Raw genomic sequence first — 25,831 nt, 5'->3', positions numbered from 1 at the left:
TTTTCATTCTGCCTGTTGGGTAGAGGTACCAGGAGCCATTCTTCCTGTCGTCAGCACTTCAGTTCCAGAAACAACAATTTCTCTCTCAATTGTTGAGAAACCATCAGTATATAAAATCAGATCTTTGGCAGAGTAATAACCTACAGAACGTGGTTGGTCTCCATGTTCTGAGTTAAAACTGCTAGTATGTGTTTTTCATGGATATACAGAGCAAATGATCTACCTGTATCAGGGATTCTTAATATAGATGCAGTTTACAATATCACCTTTAAATTTTGAAATGTTTTTGGTTGTTCTTCATTAAGAGCCACAGAGTCATCTGAGCAGTTACTGTCTTTCAGCAGATTGTTGAGTAGTTGAGCAATAGTTAATGGATCTGCCATTAGCTTGTTAATACATTGATTAACAATGTTTTCGCCTTCAGTCTTGTGTGACTTCACTCCCTAGGTCTTTATTGGAGTAAGCTATGACGTAGTTGTTAATCTTATTATTTTATCACTGCCATTCTCACTTGAATCACTAGGGGCCATTGTAGAGTCCATATCATGTCCATCCCATAACTCCACGGAGTTCAGATGTGTTGCTGCCTTGGAGGGCTGTCCGATGCAGGTTGTAATTCACTGGAGTTCAGATAGTGATGCTGTAATTCTTTAGGTGGGGCTTCAGCAGCACTAACGTCACCAGCATCATCACTAGCAGACTGCCCATGAAGAAACAATTGTGCTTTTCCATTTTATTTAAGGTCGCCTTGAAACGCTGTACAATACACATCGATTGAATTACCATGTTGTTCTTTCGCTCATTCGGTTAATGCAAAGATTTGCTCTTCAAACTTTTTACTGTCTCTATCAGGCTGATGTGGAGTTTATCGTCAGTTTCTTTCAATTATTAAAAAAAACTTTACTAATCTCGTTAACTCATACAATCACTCACACATTCAATCAAACTGACAAAGCAGTCTTCTCTAAATCAGTAGTAGCCATCTTCTGGGTCTCATCCCATACTTTCATAACATCATTTAGAAGCTACAATTCATTAGATTCAACACTGATGGCATATTTCACCCAGAATTTTTCTAAAGTTTTATAAAACCTGAATGTTTCATTTAGGTAAGAGTTCTTAGTACATCTTATGACTTTGGCCATTGTTTCGGTTCACTCTTAATTCATATGTACTTTTTAACTACTTTGAATACAATCTCAAAATATTAATAGTTTACAGCCAAAATTTTAACAGGTTGCACTGCAACCTAAATTTAATTCTTCTTACTCCATCATGCTCTGCTAGCTTGCACATATTTAAGTTTTCAAAGGTTAATTTTATTATCAAAGTACACAACTCAAAACAACTTCTTCTCCAGATAGTCACGAAATCAGGAAGAAAAGAATGGCAGCACAAAGAAAAACGGAACTGACACATCAACCACCAAATTCCCGTTTCCTGCATAAAAAAAATGAGAAAGATTGGGCAAAAAACACAGAATATAAAAAACAATGAGACTGAAAAAAAGTCTATAGTCCAAGTCCATATTGAATACACAGAAAACCTGGGTAACATTCTCCAGGTCCAGCATCAGGCCTTTCCCTCTCCATAGCAGAGAGGTCTCACTAGTGATCAACAGGCAGTCTCTGCTCTCGGTAGCAGAGTGATTCCAACAGCGATCAAAAGGCAATTTCCCGTTTCTGAGTAGAACAATCATACCAGCGAACAAAAGGCAGGCAGTCAATGCTCATCTTCTGCATTCGCCTTGATATTGCCATCTCCCTTGTCGCTTTAATCGGTGAACAATGGAAGCTTTAACTGGCAAGATGGCAAAACATCGGATCCCACCCCATAACTGTCCAGCAGTCTTCTCGCCACAAGGTTCACTCTGCCTGCCGGAATCCTCTCGGAGACTGCAGAGTGCTGAAACACCCAAACAATCTCCAACCTGCAAATCACAGGCTCCAAAAGTACCAGTATCACATTTGAGATGAAAAACAAGTAAAATATATGGCTTCATGATCTATCCAGAAGGTGTCGACTGACGCAGGCACCATCTTGACCGGAAGTTTTCTCATGCAATCCATTGGCTTGCAGGTATTTAATTTTTTTATCTGTGCTTTGCTGCTTATGCAAATTAATTTTTGTTGCCCCATTGGCTTGCATATTTAATGAGCGCTCTGCACGTGGCCCTACCAGTAAGCATTTAATTTTTGCTGATTTATTTTTTCTCTCAGACAATAGAGGAACCTAAAAGGAAGTTCTTACCCCTTTTGGCGCACACTAAAAACTCCTCTTTTTCTCTTTGAGTGTAAGAAATTCAAAACTTGGTAATGTTCTGCTGACTATTCTCATTGTTGGATTCTGCTGTTTAAATCCAAGGTTTTAGAAGTCAGGATCAAGGCATAAAACTTGTTGCTTCATGGCTGTTTTATTAGGAGTTGTTAGAGCAAAGGGAAGTTGAAACAAATAGGGTCATAGGTCTGCTGCTTGAAGAAGAGAGAAACCAAAGACGGCACCTAGCATAAAACAGCTACTTTAATACCCAAAGATAAGAAACAAATCCATTCAAATCTATAGATAAGGACAAACCATTTAGATAATACTTAGTCAATACTGCAGTAAAAGTTAACGAATTAGGAAACAATCATTCACTTAATGAAAGAACAAAAAGCTTTCAGAATTATACTTTGTATAGAGTTTACTTCGCATAAATGGTTCTGCATATAAAGGCGACTTAAAATATAAGCAGGTAATTAATTGTTAAAGTTGCAAAAAAAATGACAATAAAAATTAAGCAGTCGGATTCAACATCTGAGATGACTTGATGATCCTTTCCTTCAGAAACATGACCTCAGCAAGATATCTCCAAAGGAAATGCACACAAAAACATAATCAGATGGTATCAATATTCTGTCCTTTGAACTACAGCAATTTAATTTGCTCCAACACTTAACAAAGCAGAAGGAAAGTCTCAAATCTTCACTATAGTCTGCATTTTGTTTTTTTGGTACTATCTTGTTGTCTGTCTGAATGGCACACAAATAAAAGCTTTTTACTTTCTCTTGGTACCTGTGTTTTAAAGAAGTGTAAGACATGTAAAATTGATGTAAACCCAAAAGAGGCATAATGAAAGCAACAAAAAGCTGGTTTCTGGAGACACAGCCTTAAAAAGAAAGGAATTTCCAGGGTTTTGGCCCAGTAAGCTACAGGTGCAGCCACCAAAAATTGGGCAAAGTATGCAAAAAATTCAGAATATTTGGAGGATCAAAGGGGGTTTGGAAAATTTTTGGGTTGTAGAATGCAGCATGTAAAGTGAGATGTTGTGAGGAATAAAAAGAGGGGATGTTTAAATCTGAGACAATGGTGGAGTGGGAGACAAGGTAAGATCAACAAAATTAGACATGATAAGAACTTTTAGCCAATGAGTTTGGGATCAGGCATGACTATTGTTACAAGTGGTAGGGCAATATAAACTAATCTGTTGACTTCTGAAAAACACCACTGCGATTATTAAAAGAAATTTGCGACTTAAGAACAATATGCATGCATTTCTAGAGTATTCTGGAATTTGTCAGTGAAACCAGGACAGGTACATCATGGAGGGGGAAAATCCAACAATAATATTCCAGTTTTACAGAAGCTTTAGGACTAGCTTTGTGATCCCAGTCACCCCAACCACAAACTGTTCCAGATGCTAACATCCGGGAAAAAGTACTGCAGCATAAAAGCCAGGACCAACAGGCTTTGGGACAGTTTCTTCCACCAGGCCATCAGACTGATTAATTCATGCTGATACAATTATATTTCTATGCTATATTGACATACTATTTATTATAAATTACTATAAATTGCACATTGCACATTTAAACAGAGATCTAACTAAAGATTTTTACTCCTCATGTATATGAAGGATGTAAATAATAGACAATTCAATTCAATAAAACAACAGACCACTTAGAAAACTTTGTTCCTATCTATTAACTTTGTTAATGTCCACTGTTCAACACATGGAGATTAACAGTTGTTCATATACTTTGTAACTTTCCAGTCACCTATCTTCAAATATCTGTAGCTGCACGAAGGAGAGGGGAATCAGTTAAGCAATTGATAGAACATCAAGATCACTATCTGTGACATGCAGTCAATTACGTCCTTTGCATTTTCTCTGTAACTGCAGCATGCTCTGCTTCCTGTCTTCATTTCACTGCTGTGATGCAATTGTGCAAGGATGGTACACAAAACAAAAGCTTTGCAGTTTGTTTCACTCCATGTGGCAACACGTCTGAACAACAATAACAGAAGAATCTGTGAATCATATCATGTGGGTAGATAGTTTCCGGATAATTGAAAGTTACTGCAGCCATTCAACTCAATATCTAAGGTTTAAGATAATTTCTACAGGTGTTTGCAACATTGCCAAAAAAGTACCGAGATTAATTTATCCTGCAGTAGCTAATTTCTTCCTGATCATTTTGTACTTCCAAGCAAGTTTATAAGCTAACTGCTTGAGCACAAGGAATGTTGGACCATAAGACCATAAGATATAGGAGCAGAATTAGGCCATTTGGCCCATCAAGTTGCTCTGCCATTTCATCATGGCTGATCCATTTTCCCTCTCATCCCCAATCTCCCACCTTCCACCTGTATCCCTTCATACCCTAACCAATGCTTTGACACTGCATCCAACCAGTGAGATCCTGAGGTGGTACAAAGTCATGCAATCACTGGAATGAATTCCAAATATTTGTTTCAAGTGGCCAGGCAGTTGAGACAAACGTCAATCAAGAACTGCGTTGGGTTTTGACAATTGTATTATGTGCTCCACTCTACTTGATAGCAAGAGGATCTGAAGGGCAGACACCTCCTTTGGATGAAGCATGAAGAGGACTGGTGCACATTGTTGCACTGAAATGCAAGAGGGTCACGTGGGGTTCATCAGTTCACTCTTCTGATATCTAAATATCATACCCTCTTTCCCATTCAATCAGCAAAAAAAATTCAGACAATCAGCCATGCAACAAATTAGAGATGCTAATATCATTAAAGGAATTTCAGTTATTCCCAGCTCCTAAGTTGTAGCACAAATGAAGTTTGTGCTCCAATTTTTATTGGAAAGAAATTATTTTTAAAAATATAGCAATATACAGAATATATGTGTATACACATAGCTGTTGCAGAATCAATCATTGTCTTAATAAATACCTTGATCAGTTTCCAGAATACATGCTTTATTCTTATATTTAAAGATCAGTTTATCACTTGAAATCAAGATTAAAAAGTAACTGAGATAACTTACCATGGAATACTCCATTGTCTGACAAGAAGTGTCTACAGTACTGAAGGCCACCTTTTCTGTTCAGAGCCCAGGAGCTCATTGTAAATCAAACTGTCCAAAAATATAGTTAATTGCAATCCAGAATAATGTAACCAAACTGTGAAAGTAAAAAGAAACAAATCATAAAAAATTGCAGAAAATTGGAAACAGTGGAAAAGAATTGGTGGATGGATCTACTGATTTTATTGATTTAATTTTTGAAACACACCAAAATCATGGCATCTTGTGCATCTTTAGAAAACATTTTGGCTCTAAGTACTTGTGCTCAGTGTGACTATCATCATGAATTTAACATACTTACATACTTTTTAGTTGTCTTATTGAAGATTAAATAAAATATTAATAGGAAATGAAAAGCAAATTAATGAAAATGTATTCGAAAATCAATCAAGATATTCCTTGAAATTTAGAATATTAATCACAATATTTGAATTAACCATTTCATTATTGCTACTCCCAAAAGTCTCCCATTAACATTAGTTCATCATTAATATTTCAGTGCGATCTATAATTCTTAAAGTAACTTTAAATAACATTAATTGTTAGTGACATGAACACAATTCATTTCAAGAATCTGTTCTGAAGATTTTGCAGCTTTAATGTTAAAAGATCTGTACATCTTCCAAGTCTTTAGCACAAGTAACATTTTGTTGTAGTCTACAATTAGCTAGTCTGCAAAACATTCATCTTTAACTGGACTGGTCATGAATGGCAAAACATCCAATTGTATCCAGTGACTTGTTCTGGAAAGCATGTTAGTTCCATAGAGGAGTTGATGACAGATCTTATAGAGTTAAACTGCTCTCCAAATTTGAACTGTCAACACTCAATGTCTTGCCACAAAATGAACCACCATTTCGTTGATGTGCTTAAGCATAAAGAATGACCGTGGAATTTTATTGCAGAAGTCAGTGCCTTTAGAAAGGATAGGCTTTCTAATGTCACCTGAGTGTTAGAGGGAGGTAGAATGTTTGTTAGCTTGAAACTTTGTGAGATGCTTTTTATCCATAGTGTTCACTAGCACATTTATATCAGTATGCTGAATTTCACATTTTGTGTTCTTTTGACTTTATTTTAAAATTTATGGTAATAATATGGTTTAGTCTAAATGTGGGATCTTTATTTTTAATATGTATACATACATTTCAGGGCATTATTTAATATTTTTACTTCTAATTTTAATTTTCATCTGAAATTCAAATTCTATACCCAAGTACAAATCAGTACTAAAACATCAATATTAGGACAATGCAACACTACAAAAAAAAAGCTGATATTAATGGACTTTAAAGTGGCTTAAATAGATCCCAACAAAGCAGAAAAGAAACAAAAGTGATATGGATTGGTTCAAGCACTCGAGATACTCACAAACACCATCCATAGAAACCTGAGCTTTACTTTTACTCGCCCCTGGAAGAGACTCAGTGTCTGGTTGCATTTGGCATGGTAACCAGCCACACACGCCTCCCTTTTAGCCTTCAAAGTGTGGGAAAGATTAAGCAACAGAACAAGTTTTTCTTGTGTGCTGAATCATCATATTGTGACTTCTACTCCATTGAACTCAATAAAGCTAAAATGTTATAATTTCTTAAACAAGAAGTTGTTTCTAGGGTACTTAACCTTTTGGCTTACATAGCATTTTCGTAAGTTGCATCATATGAATTACAACTTGCAAACATGCTGGAAACACAAAAATTTTTATTAAAATAGTGATTGTATCATTTCTAATGTAAAAACTGTATTAATGAAGCTACTAGGTTTTTGAATTGCATATTAGAAAATTATTCTGTAAAGCACATGCAGCAATAACTCGACTCAGATACAGCAGTTTTCTGGAGCTATGGAAGCAATTTACAGAAAAAAATGCAATTAAACACAAGGAAATGAAGCTTCACAGATTCATTTCAAAACCTATTCCATGCAATGCAGTAAATTGATACACTTTATGGACATGGAGCATGGAGAATTCACTAAATTTGAGTATCAAATGAAGAGTTATGAAGTCACTGCTCATTGTGCATTTACAGTATAAAATATCTACTTGATTTTTTCCCTACTTCACACTGCCTTGTTTGAGGTTAGAATTGTAGCATCAAGTGCATAGTAGCTGTAATCTGTGAGGGTAGAGTTCTGGGGACCAGATGGAGACTGATGACATTAATTTAATTACAAACCTAAACAGCCATTAGAGAGGAAGCCATCATCCCATCTGTTGTTGGATTAAACTCTACTCCCAGAGGTGAAAAGATAGAGGTTCTAAGTAATATGCTAATACAGAATGCCAGCCAGCTCTCTAGAGATTTTAGCCCATTCTCCACCTGGCCCTTATTGTAAATCAAAGTGATACAATGTCCATAAAACTCTTAGTCTTCAATAGTAATTCGAGAGAAAAAAAACAAAAAGCTTTCTCTTACTACAAGGGCATTCATTACACTGGATAGTGCCTTATACAAACTATTTTCTACTGTGTTTTTCTATTACTCACAGATCAAAATTTAACATCTGAAATACTTCCTGTTCAGCAATCTTATTAACACAAATAAGGCTACATCTTAGATAGTCAGAATGAAAGTTATTTAACATAGATAGTGAACATTATAATTATATTAATTGTTGACCACTGCTGTCAAATGGTTCCCAGAGTGAATTCAATCTAATGCCATGATTTGAACTTGAACTGAATGCAGACAGAAACTTATAAATGCTATGTTAAAGAAATGCTGAAATTTGGTTTGGAAATCTATTTAGGTAGACCCAAATGATAACTCTATATCATTAAAAAATTAGTACATTGTCAACAAAGCACAAATCATTAGTTATATTTACTCACAACTACCAAACAATTCTGATGTTTAAAAACAATGCCAGTAACTATCAACAATAAAATTAGAAAATTTACACCAAATTGGTCAATAGGCAACATAAACCATTTATCACCATTTGTCATTGCTCATGATCAAACCGGTCCAGATCCAAGCTGTCTTCTTTCAGAGGCAACACACACAAAATGCTGGTGGAACACAGCAGGCCAGGCAGCATTTATAGGGAGAAGCGCTGTCGACGTTTTGGGCCAAGACCCTTCGTCAAGACTAACCGAAAGGAAAGATAGTAAGAGATGCTGCCTGGCCTGCTGTGTTCCACCAGCATTTTGTGTGTGTTGTTGTTTGAATTTCCAGCATCTGCAGATTTCCTTGTGTTTGTTCCATATTTCTATCTGTGGCTGCCAATGCTTGTTTAAAAATAACATCGTGTAAGAGAGCGTCCAACTGGACAATTCACTCTTATGCCAAGGGGCTGTGACGATGCACATTATTCACTAAACTGTGGAAACTGAAAACAAACTTCTGTCCAGTATTCTGTGTGCACCAAGCTGCCCTAGACATACAACCCCAAATTTCTTGTTTACTCCAATAGCCATTTCCCTTTCATTAACCAATTCTCAGTCCATGTCAATAAATTAACCCCAATTAATGAACAGTAATCTTACTTTATTGAAAGACATTCAAAGGTGCAAACTGACCACAGTAACCAGTTCATTGTTATCTATTCTACTAGTCTTAACCTGAAAAAAATTACAACAGATCTGTCAAACATACTCACCCTTCAGAAATTAATATTAAGATGATCCATGGTATTAGTACCATGTTTCCTTTTCCTTTACAATAGATGACAATATTTTCCTACAACTGATGTCAGATCAATTTTTTACTCTTTTCAATCCTTTCTTAAATGGTGGGGTTACATTTGCAACTTTCCATCCTATAGGAGCTATTTAAAAATCTGCAAAACTTCAGAGATAAGATACAATGTACAGTGCCTATAAAAAGTATTCACTCCATTGAAAGTTTTCATGTTTTTTTTACAGCATTGAATCACAGTGGATTTAATTATCCTTTTTTTTACATGATCAACAGAAAAAGACTAGTGTCAAAGTGAAAACAGATCTCTGGAAGGTGATCTAAATTAGTTACAAACATAAAACCCAAAACAATTGATTGCATTAAGTATTCACTCCCTTTAACATGACATACCACCTCATCACTGGTGCAGCTAATTGGTTTTAGAAGTTACATAATTAGTTAAGTAGTCTTAGCTATATGTAAATTTGTGTGCAGTCAAGGTGTTTCAATTGATTGTAATAAAAATATACCTGTATCTAGAAGGTCCAACTGCTGGTAAGTCAGTATCCTGCCAAAAACTACACCATAAAGACAAAAGGACACTCAAAGCAACTTTGCGAAAAAGTTATTGGAAAACACAAGTCAGGAGGTGGATACAAGAAAGTTTCCAAGTCAATGAGTAATCCTTGGAGTACAGTTAAGTTTGTCATCAAGCAATGGAAAGAATATGGCATAGCTGTAAATCTGCCTAGAGCAGGCCATCATCAAAAACTGAGTGACCATGCAAGAGGGGGATTAGTGAGGAAGGCCACTAAGAGATCTATGATAACTCTGGAGGAACTAAAAGCTTCAATGGCTGAGATAGGAGAGATTGAACATATAACAGCTGTTGCCCAGGTGCTTCACAAGTCGAAGCTTTGTGGGAGAGTGGCAAAGAGAAAGCTGCTGTTGAAAAAACTCACATGAACTCTCAGCTAGAGTTTGCCAAAAGGTATGTGGGAGTCTCTGAAGTCAGCTGGAAGAAGATTCTATGATCTATGAAACCAAAATTGAGTTTTTTGGCCATCAGACTAAATGCTATGTTTAGTGTAAACCAAACACCACACATCATCTCTTCAGTGAAGCATGGTGGTGGTTGCACCATGCCATGGGGATGCTTCACTGCAGCAGGCCCTAGAAGGCTTGTGAAGGTAGAGGGTAAAATGAATGCAGCAAAATACAGGGAAATCGTGAAGGAAAACCTGGCGCAGTCTGCAAGAGAACTGCAACTTAGGAAAAGATTTGTTTTCCAGCAAGACAATGACCGCAAGTATAAAGCCAAAGCTACACAGGAATAGCTTAAAAATAGCAAGGTTAATGCCCTGGAGTGGCCAAGTCAGAGTCTAGACATCAATCCAATTGAAAATTTGTGGCTGGACTGTGAAATTTGTGAAAAGGGCTGTTCACTCAGGATCCCCATGCAATCTGACTGAGCTGGAGCAGTTTTATAAGGCATAGGGGAAAATTGCATATCCCGGCTGGTGGGAGTCCTTAATGACGGATGCTGCCTTTTTGAGGCATCGCTTTTTGGAGAAGTCCTCAATGCTGTGGAGGCTGGTGGACATGATGGAGCTGGTTGAGTTTACAGCCCTCAGCAGCTTTTTCTGATCCTGTTCGGTGCCGCCCCCCCCCTCCCCCAAAACTCCATATGGAAATTGATGCAACCAGTTAGAATGCTTTCCACAGTACATATATAGAAACTTGCCAGAGTCTTTGGTGACATACCTAATCTCCTCAAACTCCTAATGAAATATAGCCTCAATCATGCCTTCTTCATAATTGCATCAATATGCTGCAGCTAGGATAGATCTTCAGAAATGTTGACACCCAGGAACTTGAAACTGCAGACCCCTCGATGAGGACACGTGTCTGCTCCCTCGACTTCCTCTTCCTCAGGACAACAGCCAGTTCCTTGGTCTTACTGGTGTTGAATGCAAGATTGTTGTTGCAACACCACTCAGGTGGATGATCTATCTCACTCCTGCACACATTCTCGTCACCATTTGAAATTCTGCAACAACAGCTGTGTCATCAGTACATGTGTTGTGCCTGGTCACACAGTCATGGGTTAGAGAGAGTAGAGCAGCGGGCTAAGTATGTATCCTTGAGGTGTGCTTATGTTGATTATCAGGAAGGAAGAAATGTTATTTCTGATCCACACTGATTATGGTCTGATCAGGAAGTCAAAGATCCCAATGCAGAGAGAGGTACAGAAGCCCAGGCTTTGAAGCTTACTGATTAGTATTGAGGATATGATGATGTTGAGCACCGAGCTGTAATCAATAAAAAGCAGGCTGACATAAGTATTGCTGTTGTCCAGGTCAAGGTCAAGTGGAGAACCAATGAGATTGCATCCACTGTAGACCTATTGTGGCAATAGGCAAATTGCAGTGGGCCCAGGTCTTTGCTCAAGCATGAGTTAATTCCAGTAAAGGCCAACCTCTCAAAAGCAATTCATCACCCAGTAGATGTGAGTGCCACTGGGTGATAGTCTTTGAGGCACCTCACCTTGCTCTTCATGGGCACCAACATGATTGTCGCCCTTTTGAAGCAGGTGATAACCTCCGACTGCAGCAGTGAGAGATTGAAGATGTCCTTGAACACTCCAGCAAGGTGGCTGACAAAAGTTTTAAGTGCCCTACTAGGTACATCATTGGGGTCTGATGCCTTACAAGGATTAACCCTCTTGAAAGATTTTCTGACATCAGCCTCGGAGACAGATATCACAAGGTTGCCAGACACTGCAGGGGCACACAGATATATTTTCATTCTTCCTTTCAAAATGCATGTGTTGGAGCTTTCAGCAAACTTTAAATTCCCCAGCATTATCATTTTTGGGAAACTGTCCCAGTCCCAGCACACAAGTGCCGTTACAAAGAAGGCATGGCAGCACCTCCAGCTTCTTAGAAGTTTGCAAAAATTCGGCATGTCATCTAAAACTTTGACAAACTTCTATAGATGAGCAGTAGAGAGTATACTGACTAGTTGCATTACAGCCTGTATGGAAACAAAACCCTTGAATGGAAAAATCTACACAAAGTAGTGGATACAGCTCAGTCCACCACAGGTACAGCCCTCTTCATCATTGAACAAATCTACAAGGAGTCCTGTTGCAGGAAAGCAGCATCCATCATCCAGGTCATGCTCTCTTCTCACTGCAGCCATCAGGAAGGAGGTAAGGAGCCTTTGCTCCCACACCAACAGATTCAGGAACAGTTATTCCCCTTCAACCGTCAGGGTCTTGAACCAGAGTGGATAACTTCACACACACCAACACTGAACTGATTTCACAACTTAAGTACTCATCTTCAAGGACTCTACAACTCATGTTCTCAACATTTATTGTTTATTTATTATTATGTTTTATTTTCTGTTGTCTTATGCACATGGGTTGTCCATCTTTGTTGTGTGTAGTTCTTTATTAATTCTATTGTGTTTCTTTGTATTTACTGTGAATGACTGAAAGAAAATGAATCTCCATGTCTTATACAGTGGCATATATGTACTTAGATAAGAAATTTACTTTAAACTTTTACTGTCTATTTTTATGTTTCTTGCTATTCTAATATTTACTCTTTTGCTTCGCTAGATTCTGGATGCTTAAATACTTGGTTTTGGATCAGGCAAACAACCTTACAATTCACACAGATGAATGCCTTGTGTCAAGAGTGGCATATCACATAAACGTTCCACTTGCAGCATGCAAAATTTTCGGACAGTGAACATTCCCTCTGGGCAACGCCCTCTACCATAATGAAATCAGAAGATTAATAATTTTTTAGCCTAATCTGATTGCAAATATGCTTTTAATACAGCCTTTTCATTGCTGATTTTGTTGCTTCCACACTTGCAAGGTTTTTGAAGATTTTTGAAGTGAAGTATTTGACAGTCTTTCATTTTTCAAAATGAGTGCATAAAGCCGAGATCATAACTTACTTGGTTTTATCTGGGGGCATAGTGGTCAGAGAGGGGAAGAAACACAGCATCTTTGCCCTCCAGCTATGTTTTATTCTGAAACAAAATCAGAAATCCTGGAAGGAGCTCAGCCAAGGACCTCATCTTTGGAAAGAGAAAGAAGCTAAAGTTTCAGAACAGAGACCTTTCCACAGAACTGATGAAAGTCTGATTGTTTAACCGAATATTTAAAGGCAATAAAACTACCTCAGTGGATTCAGTTAATTGAGTCATCACTTAGTTGGGGCAGCTGCATATTTGGGACAACTCTTAAAGAGCAAAAACTAATCTAGAAAATAGCAGGGGATCCCTTCATTTATTTGGGACACTCTTCCACTTAATGGGGGCAGGAGACCATTGCCAAACAGTTTCTAACTAGCATCAGTCATCTACATTTGCATGGCCATTAGACACAACGCCATGCTTTGAACAAAGTTTTTCAAAGCTGCATGTGTTTGTGTCCAAAAAGTAACAATTTTTGTCACTGATAGTTGGCGACAAATAAGCAGTATGATGATTCAGAACTGTTTTGCTCACTGCGGTTTCAAGCATTCAGACTTGAAGATGCCAGAAATGGTCAAGAGTGAAAATGAAATTATTTCACTACTTCAACAAGTTAGAATTTGAAGGTATCAACAATCATTATGAATGTTACAATGAAAATGAAGATTTGTAAGATGTAATCATCAACAGCATTTTATGTAAATACATGTAGTCTATTATCTGCACTAGATGTCTGCATTGATTTTGTTCATTTACAGTCAAAAGAACATGATGCAGATGAATTCCTCCATTGATAATTATTAGAACTAATACAGTTTTATAGTACTGTAGTAGTATTGGTAGTGTTCTAATTTGTTCTGTGTTTCATTTAAATACATAATTTTTTTATACTCAGTTTGTCTTTTTTATTCCTTTTTAAGAATTTCCATGAAACTTCGGTGAATTGGGACAGCCACTTTATTGAGCCAAAATGTACTGGTTCCAATGTGTTCCAATTAGCTGGAATCCACTTAACTGGAGAAACTGAGAGCAAAACTCCATAGTGTAATGCATGTAATAGAAGAAACTACCTAACCATCGTATAAACTATCTCCATTACAGACATACAATGTACCTGTGAAGAAAAACAGACTTGGGAAGCAGGGCAGAGCATGTGTCCTAGTAAAAAAAAAGATGAAAGTGAACTTAGACAAAGAGTTGGAGAAATCCTAGAAACACTATTGCTCTTAGGCGGAAATCACAATGATCATGTGGGTGAAGTCCTGGAAAAAATCCAAATTTCAGGATTTTACTTTTGTATCAGAACATGCATGACAATTGTTCTACTTGACCATGAAACTTTACTGTGGCTGATCACTCTACGCAACTGGATGTCCAATCCAGCCAATGTTCTATTCACCCAGTACAAAATTCTCACTGTATGAATTGAAGTAAAGTAGTGGCTGAGGAGAGACGGAAAAGGCAGTTCAAGAAATGGACAAAATGAAGGGAAAAGTAGCACCTTGAATTTAACTGCACTGGGAAAGGAGCAATAACCTGAAAAGGAGGGAGAAATACAAGGAAATGAGCAGAAATGAGGAAAGGGAGTTTCCCTGTGCTACCTGTGAATCCCCTTCACTTTACTTTAAGCTGCACTTTCATTCTCCTCCAGATGTTGTTATTCCACTTGATTGGATCAAGTGGCTGTTGTGAAAATTGGGACCATAATGACATAGAGAGAGCTTAATTTGTGACACGTACATTGAAGCATATAGTGAAATGAGTTGTTTGTGTCAAATCCAATCAGTGAGGATTGTGCTGGACAGCCCATAAGTGTCACCATGATTCAGGTGCCAACATCATATCCCCAGAACTCACTAACCATACCTCTTTGGAAAATGAAAGGAAACTGGAGACCCAGAGTAAACATAACAAGGTCAATGTATAAACTCCTTATAGGCAGCAATGGGAATTGAGCCCCAATCAATGATCGCTGGCACTGTAATAGTGTTACGCTAACCACTATGGTATTGTGCTATCCACAAATTTAACAAAGAAAGCATTGCTCTCTAAGAAACAGCTGAGGGATGGGTTGGCCTGGGCGGCGAGGTTGGGGGGGTGGGGTGTACAGGTGCAGAAGGGACCCACAATAAACTGAGTGATGGGTGGAATGAGAGTAAAATTCCTGAATGAATTGGGAAAGGAGAGTGCCAATATCAACGGAATAAGTGCAGGTAGGTAAGTGGTTTATTATTATCACATGTAACAAGATATAGTTAAAAAGCTTTTGTTTGTGTGACATTCTGACAGATCTTTCCATCCGTACATGTGATGATTGATGAAGGTAGACCTGTGGAGATTGTTTCTCTTGATTTTAATAAGATGTTTTTCAAGGTCCCCTATGGGAAGCTCATCCAAAAGACTGGGATGTGTGGGATCTGCAGTGAACTGGGCATTTAGATTGCATTTGGCTTGCCCATAGAAACATGCTATGTTGGTACTAGAAGCTTAGTGACACTTGTGGGCTGCCTCCAGCACTTCCTTGATGCAAATGACACATTTCACTCCATGTTTTAATGTTTCGATGTACATAAGAACACAAGAAATAGGAGTAGACCATCCAGCCCATCGAGCCTGCCCCGTCATTCAATAAGATCATGGCTGATCTGTCCATAAGCTCAATTCTCTCTACCTGCCTTTTCTCCATAACTCTCAATTCCCTTACTATGTAAAAACCTATCTGTTTCTTAAATATATTTAATGAAGGGGCCTCAACTGCTTCCCCGGGCAGAAAATTCCACAGATCCACGCTGAGAAAAAAGTTTCTCCTCATCTCCGCCCTAAATCTTCTCCCCTGAATCTTGAGGCAATGTCCCCAGTTCTAGTCTCACCTACCAATGGAAAAAACTTTCCTACTTTTATCTTATCTGTCCCTTTCAAAATTTTGTAAGTTTCTATAAGATCCCCTCTCATTCTTCTGAACTCCAGAGAGTAGTCCCAGGCAACTCAATCTCCCCTCATAGGTTAACCCCTTCATCCCTGGAATCAATCTGCTTAACCTCCTCTGCACTGCCTCCAAAGCCAGTATATCCTTCCTCAAGTATGGAGACCAGTACTGCACACAGTACTCCGGGTGCGGTCTCACCAGTACCCTGTATAGTTGCAGCATGACCTCCCCACATGTGATAAATAAAGTTAATCTTTAGATTTTTCTCTTCAAGATTCTTACTAACAGTGGTCAGAGGCTGACTTTGAGTCTGGAGAATGCATTCTCCAATGTGAATTCTTTGGAATTTGGAGTAGAGTAGGAGGTGGAAGAAGGATGTCAGCGTGAATTGACAGAAAGTAGGGAAATAAATGCACATCTTAAATTAAGAGTCATAAGAATGCCTTCATGTATTTCAGAAGAAGACTGCCAACATGAATTCAGAAATGGAGTAAGCAACAAGCAGGACTAAAAGTATACAACTGAGAAATCTTGTAATTTAGTTTATTTTATTTTGAGATACAGGACACTAAACACCTAGGACACCATCAAAAGGTAACACCTCAAAAAGATGGCATCCATCATTAAGGCCCCCATCACCCAAGACATGCTCACTTCTCATTGCTACCATCAAGGAGGAAGTACAGGAGGCTGAAAACACACACTCAACATTGCAGGAACAGCTTCTTGCCCTCTGGCATCAAGTTTATGAATGGACAATGAATCCATGGATGCTGCCTCAGATTTTTCCCTCTTTTTTTGCACTATTTATTTAATTTAGTTTTCTTTTTTATATATACGTACTTCTTATTGTGATTTATGGTTTTTATTATTATGTACTGCAATGTATTGCTGCTGCAAAACAACAAATTTTACAACATATACCAGTGATATTAAACTCAATTCTGATTATCAGCATTGCATAAAATTGCTTTCATATTTGGGAAGTGGTCAAGATGTACAGGAACACATACAAGCATACATGACCACAATAACGGCATGCTTCAATGTAGCCAAAACAAAAGGCTTTCTCCTCCCACTTATTCACCAAGATAAATTTATAGTTGTTCCAACTGATAAATATTTTGTTTCTTTTCTCTCTGATACAGCCATGAACCGTAAACTGGATGTCATTAATGTCACAGCTTGGGAATAGTCTCCACATTGAAATGAAGATGTCTACAAATTTGTTCTTCTGTAGAAATGCTCCCAAAAGGCCTGTTATGGATGTGCATACCGTTTCTTTACTCTATTGCTTCATCCAGCTGCTCTTACTATATTTTTGGCTGTTCAACATCATTAACCAAATGGGACTAACTTGATGGTCAGCATGGACAAATTGGGCCAAAAGGTCTGTTTCCATGATGTACTACTATTAACCATGCTATAACCCTTGCATACACCCCTTCCCCAAACCAACAAACACGGCAGTCCTTCATCCAGACCACTGGCGGACTACCAGTCTATCCATGACAGCTGGCAAACATATTTTTAGGCAGTATAATATATCCTTTAATGACCAAACCCTTCATGCATTGTAAATAAAATAAACCCCTTTTCTCAGTTACAAACTTTATGCACCCCTTAGTCTTCTAAGGTATAACGTGAAGTAAAGCAGGTCTGTGCAATCAATTCCCACACACTAAAGAGAACACATGCCCTTGAGATTTAGGAAACTGCAACTCAGATCAAATCCTGGTGTGTAACATCAGTCAACTGGAACCAAGTAAACTAGCAGAACAGAAGGGTATCAGTAACTTTAAGGTCTTAAGGGAGGTTCCATTTGCTCTCAGCAACAAAATGGAAGGCGAGTTAAAACAATCTATGCTATTGTATAACATTCAATGGTAAAAATCTTTTACCACACTTCTAATGCAGTAGTAGGTTACAATAGTTTGAATAGAAACAATGCTGTTTGATCTACTGGGACAAGTATAAATAATAAATGGAGTTGTATAGCAACAAAGAGTCTTGTTCAATGAGCTGCAAGTAAAAAGTCTAGTTTCAATAATCGTGTATATGTTAAGGTACAGAATGGGAGTACTATTTTTGTAAAATGGATCAACATAATTCTCTTGGCCATAAAGAACCCTTTTATTTAAAGAGGGCAACAGGCATTTTACACGAAGCGTGTGTAACAAACACTAAAGACAACCAAAGCCAGGCTAAACAAAAGTAGTTATGCCAAATTGCAGCATGAATTCAGTACTCAAACCTGTGAGTACTCAGTTAATAATTCTTGTACTCAGACTAAAAGAACCATGCCAAAAATTCAAAAGCATATCAGGAAAATGTTGCGCCAAACTGTAATATAAGTACTCAAAGATGGTAATGAGGTCTATTCAACTATCAAAATGCTAGCGCAGATTCAGAAACAGAACCTTTTTCAACCACAAATATAAAGACATACTCAGGGAATAATCGTAAAATCATTGTATTTAGCAATGACTTGGCAAACATCTCAGTTTGTTCTTAATCAATTAAATCCAATGATAGATACATCTTTTTCTTATAAAAACGGATTAGGAAAACACCAGGCTGTAATCCAGACTTTAAATTTTAAACCTGCACTTGTAGCAACACTGCAGACATGTATTGGTGCAGCTGAAGAGAGTGATCTATTGAGACAATCCTCTCCTCTTTGTTTCAAAGATTTTGATCACATGACTGACTTAAATTATTGCCCTTTGGGAGTGGAGGTTTGTTCCTTTCAGATTGACTATTACACAATTGCATGAAAATCTCTGCTACCTACGGTGTCCAGTTTTTAAGTGATCCCCACCTCTCAAAGCATTCAGTTAACAAGTGCAATGGAGTAGTGGAATCAGACACTAATGTTTGAATCACTAAATCTCATTTCACACAAAAAAACAATGCCATTGGATATAATTTTAATACAATTTAATATAATAGGTATATTATGAATTTTATCAAAATTTGAACACTTTCCATATTCAGTTGTTGATTAACTCAAGATAATTATGTTTAAGTGAAGATTTTAACCGATTTACAAAACAATAGTAAATTTTGAAATTGTTCCCATGATTTTACCTTAGTTGTATCTCTGCTCAGCAATTTCTGTTTAATTCTATGTAGTATCAACTACTTCCTTGAACAGTAAATATTCTACAAAGTTCTGCACTAGAAATTCATGCAAAAGTACAGTGTAGTGATCAGCAGAGAATTAATACTGATACCCAGACTGATTAATCATGGCATGCAGTCTTTTTTCCAGCAAACGTTCCTCCTTTCAATTCCCTACAAGGAGCAACAAATCAAGAAATAAACAGTTGCTGAAATGTATCCGATTTGAAGTGGAGCTGCAAGCCCTTCCTTCCTTATTGTTTTGCAGGATCAAATACTCTTACAGGGAAATGAAATAAAAACATACCTCACTCTGCAGTTAAGAACATCTGTGCAATAGTTCTCCTTGTTTCCTTACACAGAAATGTTTAAAGTTGAAAAAAGCCAAACACTCCAAACATGGACCCCTCACTGCAGGACAAGTTAATTGTGAGCTGTAGAATCTGTAATATGCCGCCACAACCTGCTTTCTCATTCAAACACACAATTACAGCCTGTGGGCATGCTAGAAGATGCGGACTGGAATTCAGGAATGGGAGCAGTATATTTTCATTAACTCCAGTGTTCTCTTGCTAATCTTAGTGTGAGACTTGATTCCCCAAATATCTATCCTAGCTCTCATATTAAAATTATTTTCTCTGGTTCATCATTAAATAATTTTACATTTGAAGCCACTTGAAATTTGTCTCCAATTCATATCAACATCATCCACACCAAAAGTTATTGGTCTTTTTAAACTAAAGTGAGAAGTTAATTCTAAAAACTTCACCCTCCCTCCATCAGTTACATTTCAGATTGGATTTGATGGCCAAAATTTGATTTAAACCATTAAGTATCTATGCTAAAATCATGGAATCAGAAAATATAGATCCACATTCCCAAAACTGATACTATTCTAGATCCATACAGGGATCTATAAATTTTCCATCAGATTAATTCAGAGAAAAATCAAAAATTTGTGAATCCAGTCCTAGCATTGCATACTGTTTCTCAATAATAGTGATCTGCTGCATGATTCTACACAGGGAACACATAAGAGAAAAACACATTACCATCCAAAATCTGAAGTTATAAACAAAATTATTAAGCATGGTTACTTTATTAGGTTTATAAGACCTGTACTGGATTACCTCATCTTCCTGAAGAAAAATGCATCGTGTAATTTCATACACACACTTCAACTGTTCGTTTAAACAATATAGAACACACCATAAAAGAAATGTAGTGCAGCAGATGTGCAGCTAGCGTAGCTGTGGGCAGAGAGTATCAGAGACAAGGGTTCGATCCTGACCTCAAGTGCTGAATGCATGAAGTTTGCTCATTTTCCTGTTACCTTATAGGTTTCCCCTGGGTGCTCTGGTTTACTCCCACATCCCAAAGATGGGCAGATGATCGGTTAACAAGCCACTGTAAATTGCCCCATTGAGTGGTAGTATTTGGGGGAAGTTGATTAGAAGGTGAGGGGAAAGAGTAGGATTAATGGAAGAATAGTGTAAATGGTTTGTTGATAGTTAACATGGGCCAAATGGTCCGTTTCCATTCTGTATCTATGATAATATGACACTTGAATGACTTGAAACTAAAGCTCCCAGTAATCAAATCCAGGAGTCCTGAAGAAGGGTCTTGACCCAAAACAGCGACTGTTTGTTCATTTCCATGCATGCTGCCTGAACTGCTGACTTCTTCCAGCATTTTGTGCATTATTACTCACCTCGGTTAAATATTTTACCTGTATTCGTATGGTTTGACTATAAAAATCTTTGACTAGTTCTATTACTTATTAATTCAGTGAAAGATTGCTTTCCAGTATACCATCTATGTTTTGTACTTCAGGAGACACATTGTTAAGAAAGAAAGTATTTGCTACACGGTATTGTTTTCTTTGACTCTTTCACATTGTTACAGTTATTGAATGAATGCCATGGTTTCAGTCCCACCTCTCTGAATTCTAACTGCCCATGGCTGGGTAGTTCAAAGTCTTCTACGCTTACTAATCAGATTTCAATGCACCTTCCATTTCAAATACATCCACCAATGGGAACAGGCAAATGCAGCTTTCGTCATGGTTATTAGCACAACAATAAAGCCTTTTGTTTTATTTTGTATTCACTTCAGATTGCTTGGAGTAGAAAATCTGGAACCTCTATTTACATCTGAAGGTATTGCTTGGCAAACTGAGCTTCTCCCAAGTTTACTACTCTTGTACCTGTATATTTACTGTTGCAGCTAGGCATTCTGCATTCATTTCTTTCTGTTCTCAAAAACAATCACTGTTTCGCTTATTATCCCATTTTTTTCCTCCATGCTATCTATCCCTTACTGTTCAATGTTGCTTATATAGCTGGATGTTGAGAGAGAAGAGACTGAGTTAAATCACCATGCAATTTTCCTTAACTCTCTTCAATGGGAATATCTATCTTTCAGAATTCTGAATTGGCAGAATATAAACGAATTTAGAAGAAAATTACCATACTTTCTTGGTGCAATTGAGTAAGTCTTTGACTATACACTTACTGACCTTGAGATGAAGGTAGCTTTCGAATAATAGGGAACAAAGTAATCTTTACTGACCAAGAATATTTTGAAACAATGCAATAGGTAAACATGATATAACTCCACCAGTTGTACTCAGAATCATTGTCTTGTATGATGTGAAATTTATTTTGTAGTAGCAATAGAGTTGCTATTATTATAAATTACAAATTAAATAAATTGTGCTTAAAAGAGGGAGAATAAGACAATGTTCACAGCTTAATAGACGATTCAGAAATCAGATGGCAGAGGGGAAGGAGTTGCATCTGAGTAGTTGAGTGTGGGTCTTCAGGCTCTTGTACCTCCTCCCCGATGGTAGTAACAAGAAGAGGACAAGTCCCAGATGATGACGGTCCTTAATAATGGATGCCAGCTTCTTGAGGCACCTCTCAGTGGTGGGAAGGGTTGGAGCTGGCAGAGCTGGCTGCAGCCTGTTGTGGTCTCCACTGGCCAGGGATATAGGCCATTGGAGATCACTCAGCTATCCGGTTGGCTGGGACCCAGTGGAGACTGGCAGCCAGCACAACAGCCAACCAATCAGAACAATGAGTTGGACCAATAAACGCAAGCAGTCGAAAGATACAGCACTTGATTGCGCACTGATGATATCACCTCAACAAAATATTTTCAACCTAGCCTCCAGGTTCAGCACAACCCTACAAACAAACATAAAGAACGGTTAAATCCTGCTCTTTGCCTCAGTTTTCTAAGATCATCTTCTGTTCTAGAGTTTACTCTACGTAGCAAGATGAAACATGGACACCAAGGAAGGATGTTCTGTAGACAGTGCACTTTAAAAAGATGATGCTGCAATATTGTTCATATTAAAAATCTACAAATCTTTCGATGCCAGTTTACGTGATCTGAAAGCCAAAAACAGCACAAATTATGAGAACATTAAGCCCTTTATCTTGAAAATTTAAAGTAAGAACAAGTGGGTGTCTGGACCACTTACTAATTGGGGATATGCTGACAATGTCTATCCCTTCTTTTGACATGAGTAAAGCTCTCAAAAGAAGGTGTGCTTAATTCTGAGATTGATTCAGCCAAGACCTGCTCAAAGTCCGCAGCACAAGATATTCTTTCTTTTTCAATCTTTTTATTATAGCACAAGATATTTAACTGGCAGCCAGTCAAAGCAGATAAGAAATTAGAACAAAGTCGGCAATTTTTTACCATCTGTGCTTTACAAGATTCTGTCCAACATTATCACTGATCAATTCAAATCTGCTCTGAGACAGATCAGACCAAACAGGAAAATCAATTATGGACTTGTGCTATTCAGGCATGCAACTTATGATGATCATTTGCTTCATCTGCTTTGACTATAAGGACCTGGCTAGAGTGTGACACTAGCTCATGATCGACTTATTCTTTAAAAAAAAACTTTTTTACCAAATCTGTCAGGAAGGATGAGGACTGTGCGACTGAGCTGGGAGAACCACTACAGCGCATCTTCAACATGAGCCTGGAGCAGAGAAGAGTACCCAGACAGTGGAAAACATCCTGTATTGTCCCGGTACCGAAGAAACCACAACCAAAGGAGTTGAATGACTTCAGACCTGTTGCCTTGACGTCGCACGTGATGAAGACCATGGAGCGGCTGATAATACAGAATCTGAGGCCACAAACCAGGCACGCCCAGGATCCTCTTCAGTTTGCGTATAAGGAGAAGGTGGGAGTGGAGGATGCTATCACGTATTTGCTGCACAAATCACTCTCTCACCTAGATGGGGTCAGTTGTGCTGTGAGGATTACATTCCTTGACTTCTCTAGTGCCTTTAACACCATCCAGCCCAAGATCTTAAGGCACAAACTAACGGAGATGGGAGTAGACTCTCACATGGTGGATTGGATAGTGGACTACTTGACAGATAGACCTCAGTATGTGCGGTTGGGAGACTGTAGGTCTGACACGGTGGTCAGCAGCACAGGAGCGCCGCAGGGAACCGTACTCTCTCCGGTCCTGTTCACCCTGTACACATCAGACTTCCAATATAACTCGGAGTCCTGCCATGTGCAGAAGTTCGCTGATGACACGGCCATAGTGGGGTGTGTCAGGAATGGACAGGAGGAGGAGTATAGGAAACTGATACAGGACTTTGTGATATGGTGCAACTCAAACTACCTGCGTCTCAATATCACCAAGACCAAGGAGATGGTGGTGGACTTTAGGAGATCTAGGCCTCATATGGAGCCAGTGATCATTAATGGAGAATGTGTGGAGCAGGTTAAGACCTACAAGTATCTGGGAGTACAGTTAGACGAGAAGCTAGACTGGACTGCCAACACAGATGCCTTGTGCAGGAAGGCACAGAGTCGACTGTACTTCCTTAGAAGGTTGGCGTCATTCAATGTCTGTAGTGAGATGCTGAAGATGTTCTATAGGTCAGTTGTGGAGAGCGCCCTCTTCTTTGTGGTGGCGTGTTGGGGAGGAAGCATTAAGAAGAGGGACGCCTCACGTCTTAATAAGCTGGTAAGGAAGGCGGGCTCTGTCGTGGGCAAAGTACTAGAGAGTTTAACATCGGTAGCTGAGCGAAGGGCGCTGAGTAGGCTACGGTCAATTATGGAAAACACTGAACATCCTCTACATAACACCATCCAGAGACAGAGAAGCAGTTTCAGCGACAGGTTACTATCGATGCAATGCTCCTCAGACAGGATGAAGAGGTCAATACTCCCCAATGCCATTAGGCTTTACAATTCAACCGCCAGGACTTAAGAACTTTTTAAAAGCTATTATTAATGCTTTTTGAGATAGTGATTTAGATGCATATCATATTTTTTACTGAGTTAAGTATTGTATGTAATTAGTTTTGCTACAACAAGTGTATGGGACATTGGAAAAAAAAAGTTGAATTTCCCCATGGGGATGAATAAAGTATCTATCTATCTATCTATCTCTATCTTAAGAGGGATTAATATCTCAGACATGTGAAGCACTCAGTCTCAAAGCCTTTTTATGTGGGTATAATCACCATCTCTTTTTTGGATATATTAGAGAACTAAATATAACACCAAGTGTGACTCAGGGAAAACCCTGAAGATGATTGCAGGTATTCTCATGCTTTTGGGGGATGGTTCAGGCAAGGTGCACTGGTGATAGATAAATCAGAATCACAGACTTATTATCACTTACATATATTGTGAAACTTGTTTTGCAGTAGCAGTACATTACAAAACATAAATATTGTGATCAGTTACAAAAATAAATAGTGTAAAGGTCCTGTTCATGGACCATTCAGAAATCTGATAGTGGAGGGAAAGAGCTGTGTAAAATGTTGAGTATGGATATTCAGGCTCTTGTACCTCCTCCCAATGGTAGTGGTATGAAAAGGGCATATCCAGAATACTGAGGATCCTTAATGATGGGTGGCACCTTTTCGAAGCACCAACTTCTGAAGATGTCCTCAGGAGGGCAGTGCCCATGATGGAACTAACTGAGTATGCAAGCTCCTACAGCCTCATGCAATCCTGTGCATTGGGGGCTCCATACTAAGCTGCGATGTAACCAGTCAGAATGCTCTACACTGTACATCTGTAGAAATTTCCAAGAATATTTGGTGACATACTAAATCTTCTCAAACTTCTAATGAAGTAGAGCCACTGCACCAATGTGTTAGGCCAGAATAAATCAAATCAAATCAAGTTTAATTATCATTCAAACCATACATGGATACAGTCAAACAAGACATTTTCCTCTGGGGCCAAGGTACTTAACATACATCCAAATTAGTGAAAGAGAAGAAAACACTCATCGTTACGCAAGAAACACACATATATAGTCCAAGACCCTGTGTGGCATGCAAATTGATGGTACAACTCTTGGCAATCCATCCTGTCATTCCACTGGTCAAACATTGGAGGGCAGCATCGATGGGAGAGGCCAGCCCCCAGCCCTGCATGGACACCACGCTACACCACCTCCATTGACTACTCACCTGGACTGTAGCAGCAGGCGAGCCCACGGCTAGAAACCTAGTCCTCGCTACAACCAAGGCCACACTGCTGCCTCGTCACCTGCCTCACCACCAAAAAGGGAACCAGGCCTGTGGCATCTTACATTATCAATATCCAACAAGGTCTTGCAATTGCAAGCAAAATGCCCAAGACTGTCACAGTTAACTGCACACTGCTTTTATGCACCAAATCTAATGTCTTTGAGTAGCAGGAGGCAATGCAGTCCGCACCTAGGTCAGCTCCTCTGAATCCTCTCTGGCCCATCCACCGGCTTCTCCTTCTCCAACTCAATCGCCAGCCTCTCATTCTCCGACCCGTCCGCTGACTTCTCCTTCTCCAACCCATCCACTGACT

General features: G+C 38.6%; 1 protein-coding gene across 1 annotated transcript in view; it reads right to left on the bottom strand.

The window, feature by feature from the left end:
* The window catches only part of plch1 (phospholipase C, eta 1), a 94,832-nt gene extending 75,429 nt beyond the window's left edge, over positions 1-19,403 (bottom strand). The window contains exons 1-2 of the mRNA XM_073041074.1: positions 19,293-19,403; positions 5,282-5,417 (exon numbers count right to left, since the gene is read on the bottom strand). Coding sequence (XP_072897175.1) covers positions 5,282-5,360 — 79 coding nt within the window. The 5' untranslated portion in view covers positions 5,361-5,417; positions 19,293-19,403. The remainder of the gene's footprint in view (positions 1-5,281; positions 5,418-19,292) is intronic.
* Positions 19,404-25,831: the final 6,428 nt, after the last annotated feature.

The sequence above is a fragment of the Hemitrygon akajei genome, chromosome 3, assembly GCF_048418815.1.
Source record: "Hemitrygon akajei chromosome 3, sHemAka1.3, whole genome shotgun sequence".
NCBI lineage: Eukaryota > Metazoa > Chordata > Chondrichthyes > Myliobatiformes > Dasyatidae > Hemitrygon > Hemitrygon akajei.
This window is presented reverse-complemented; position numbering and strand designations above follow the sequence as displayed.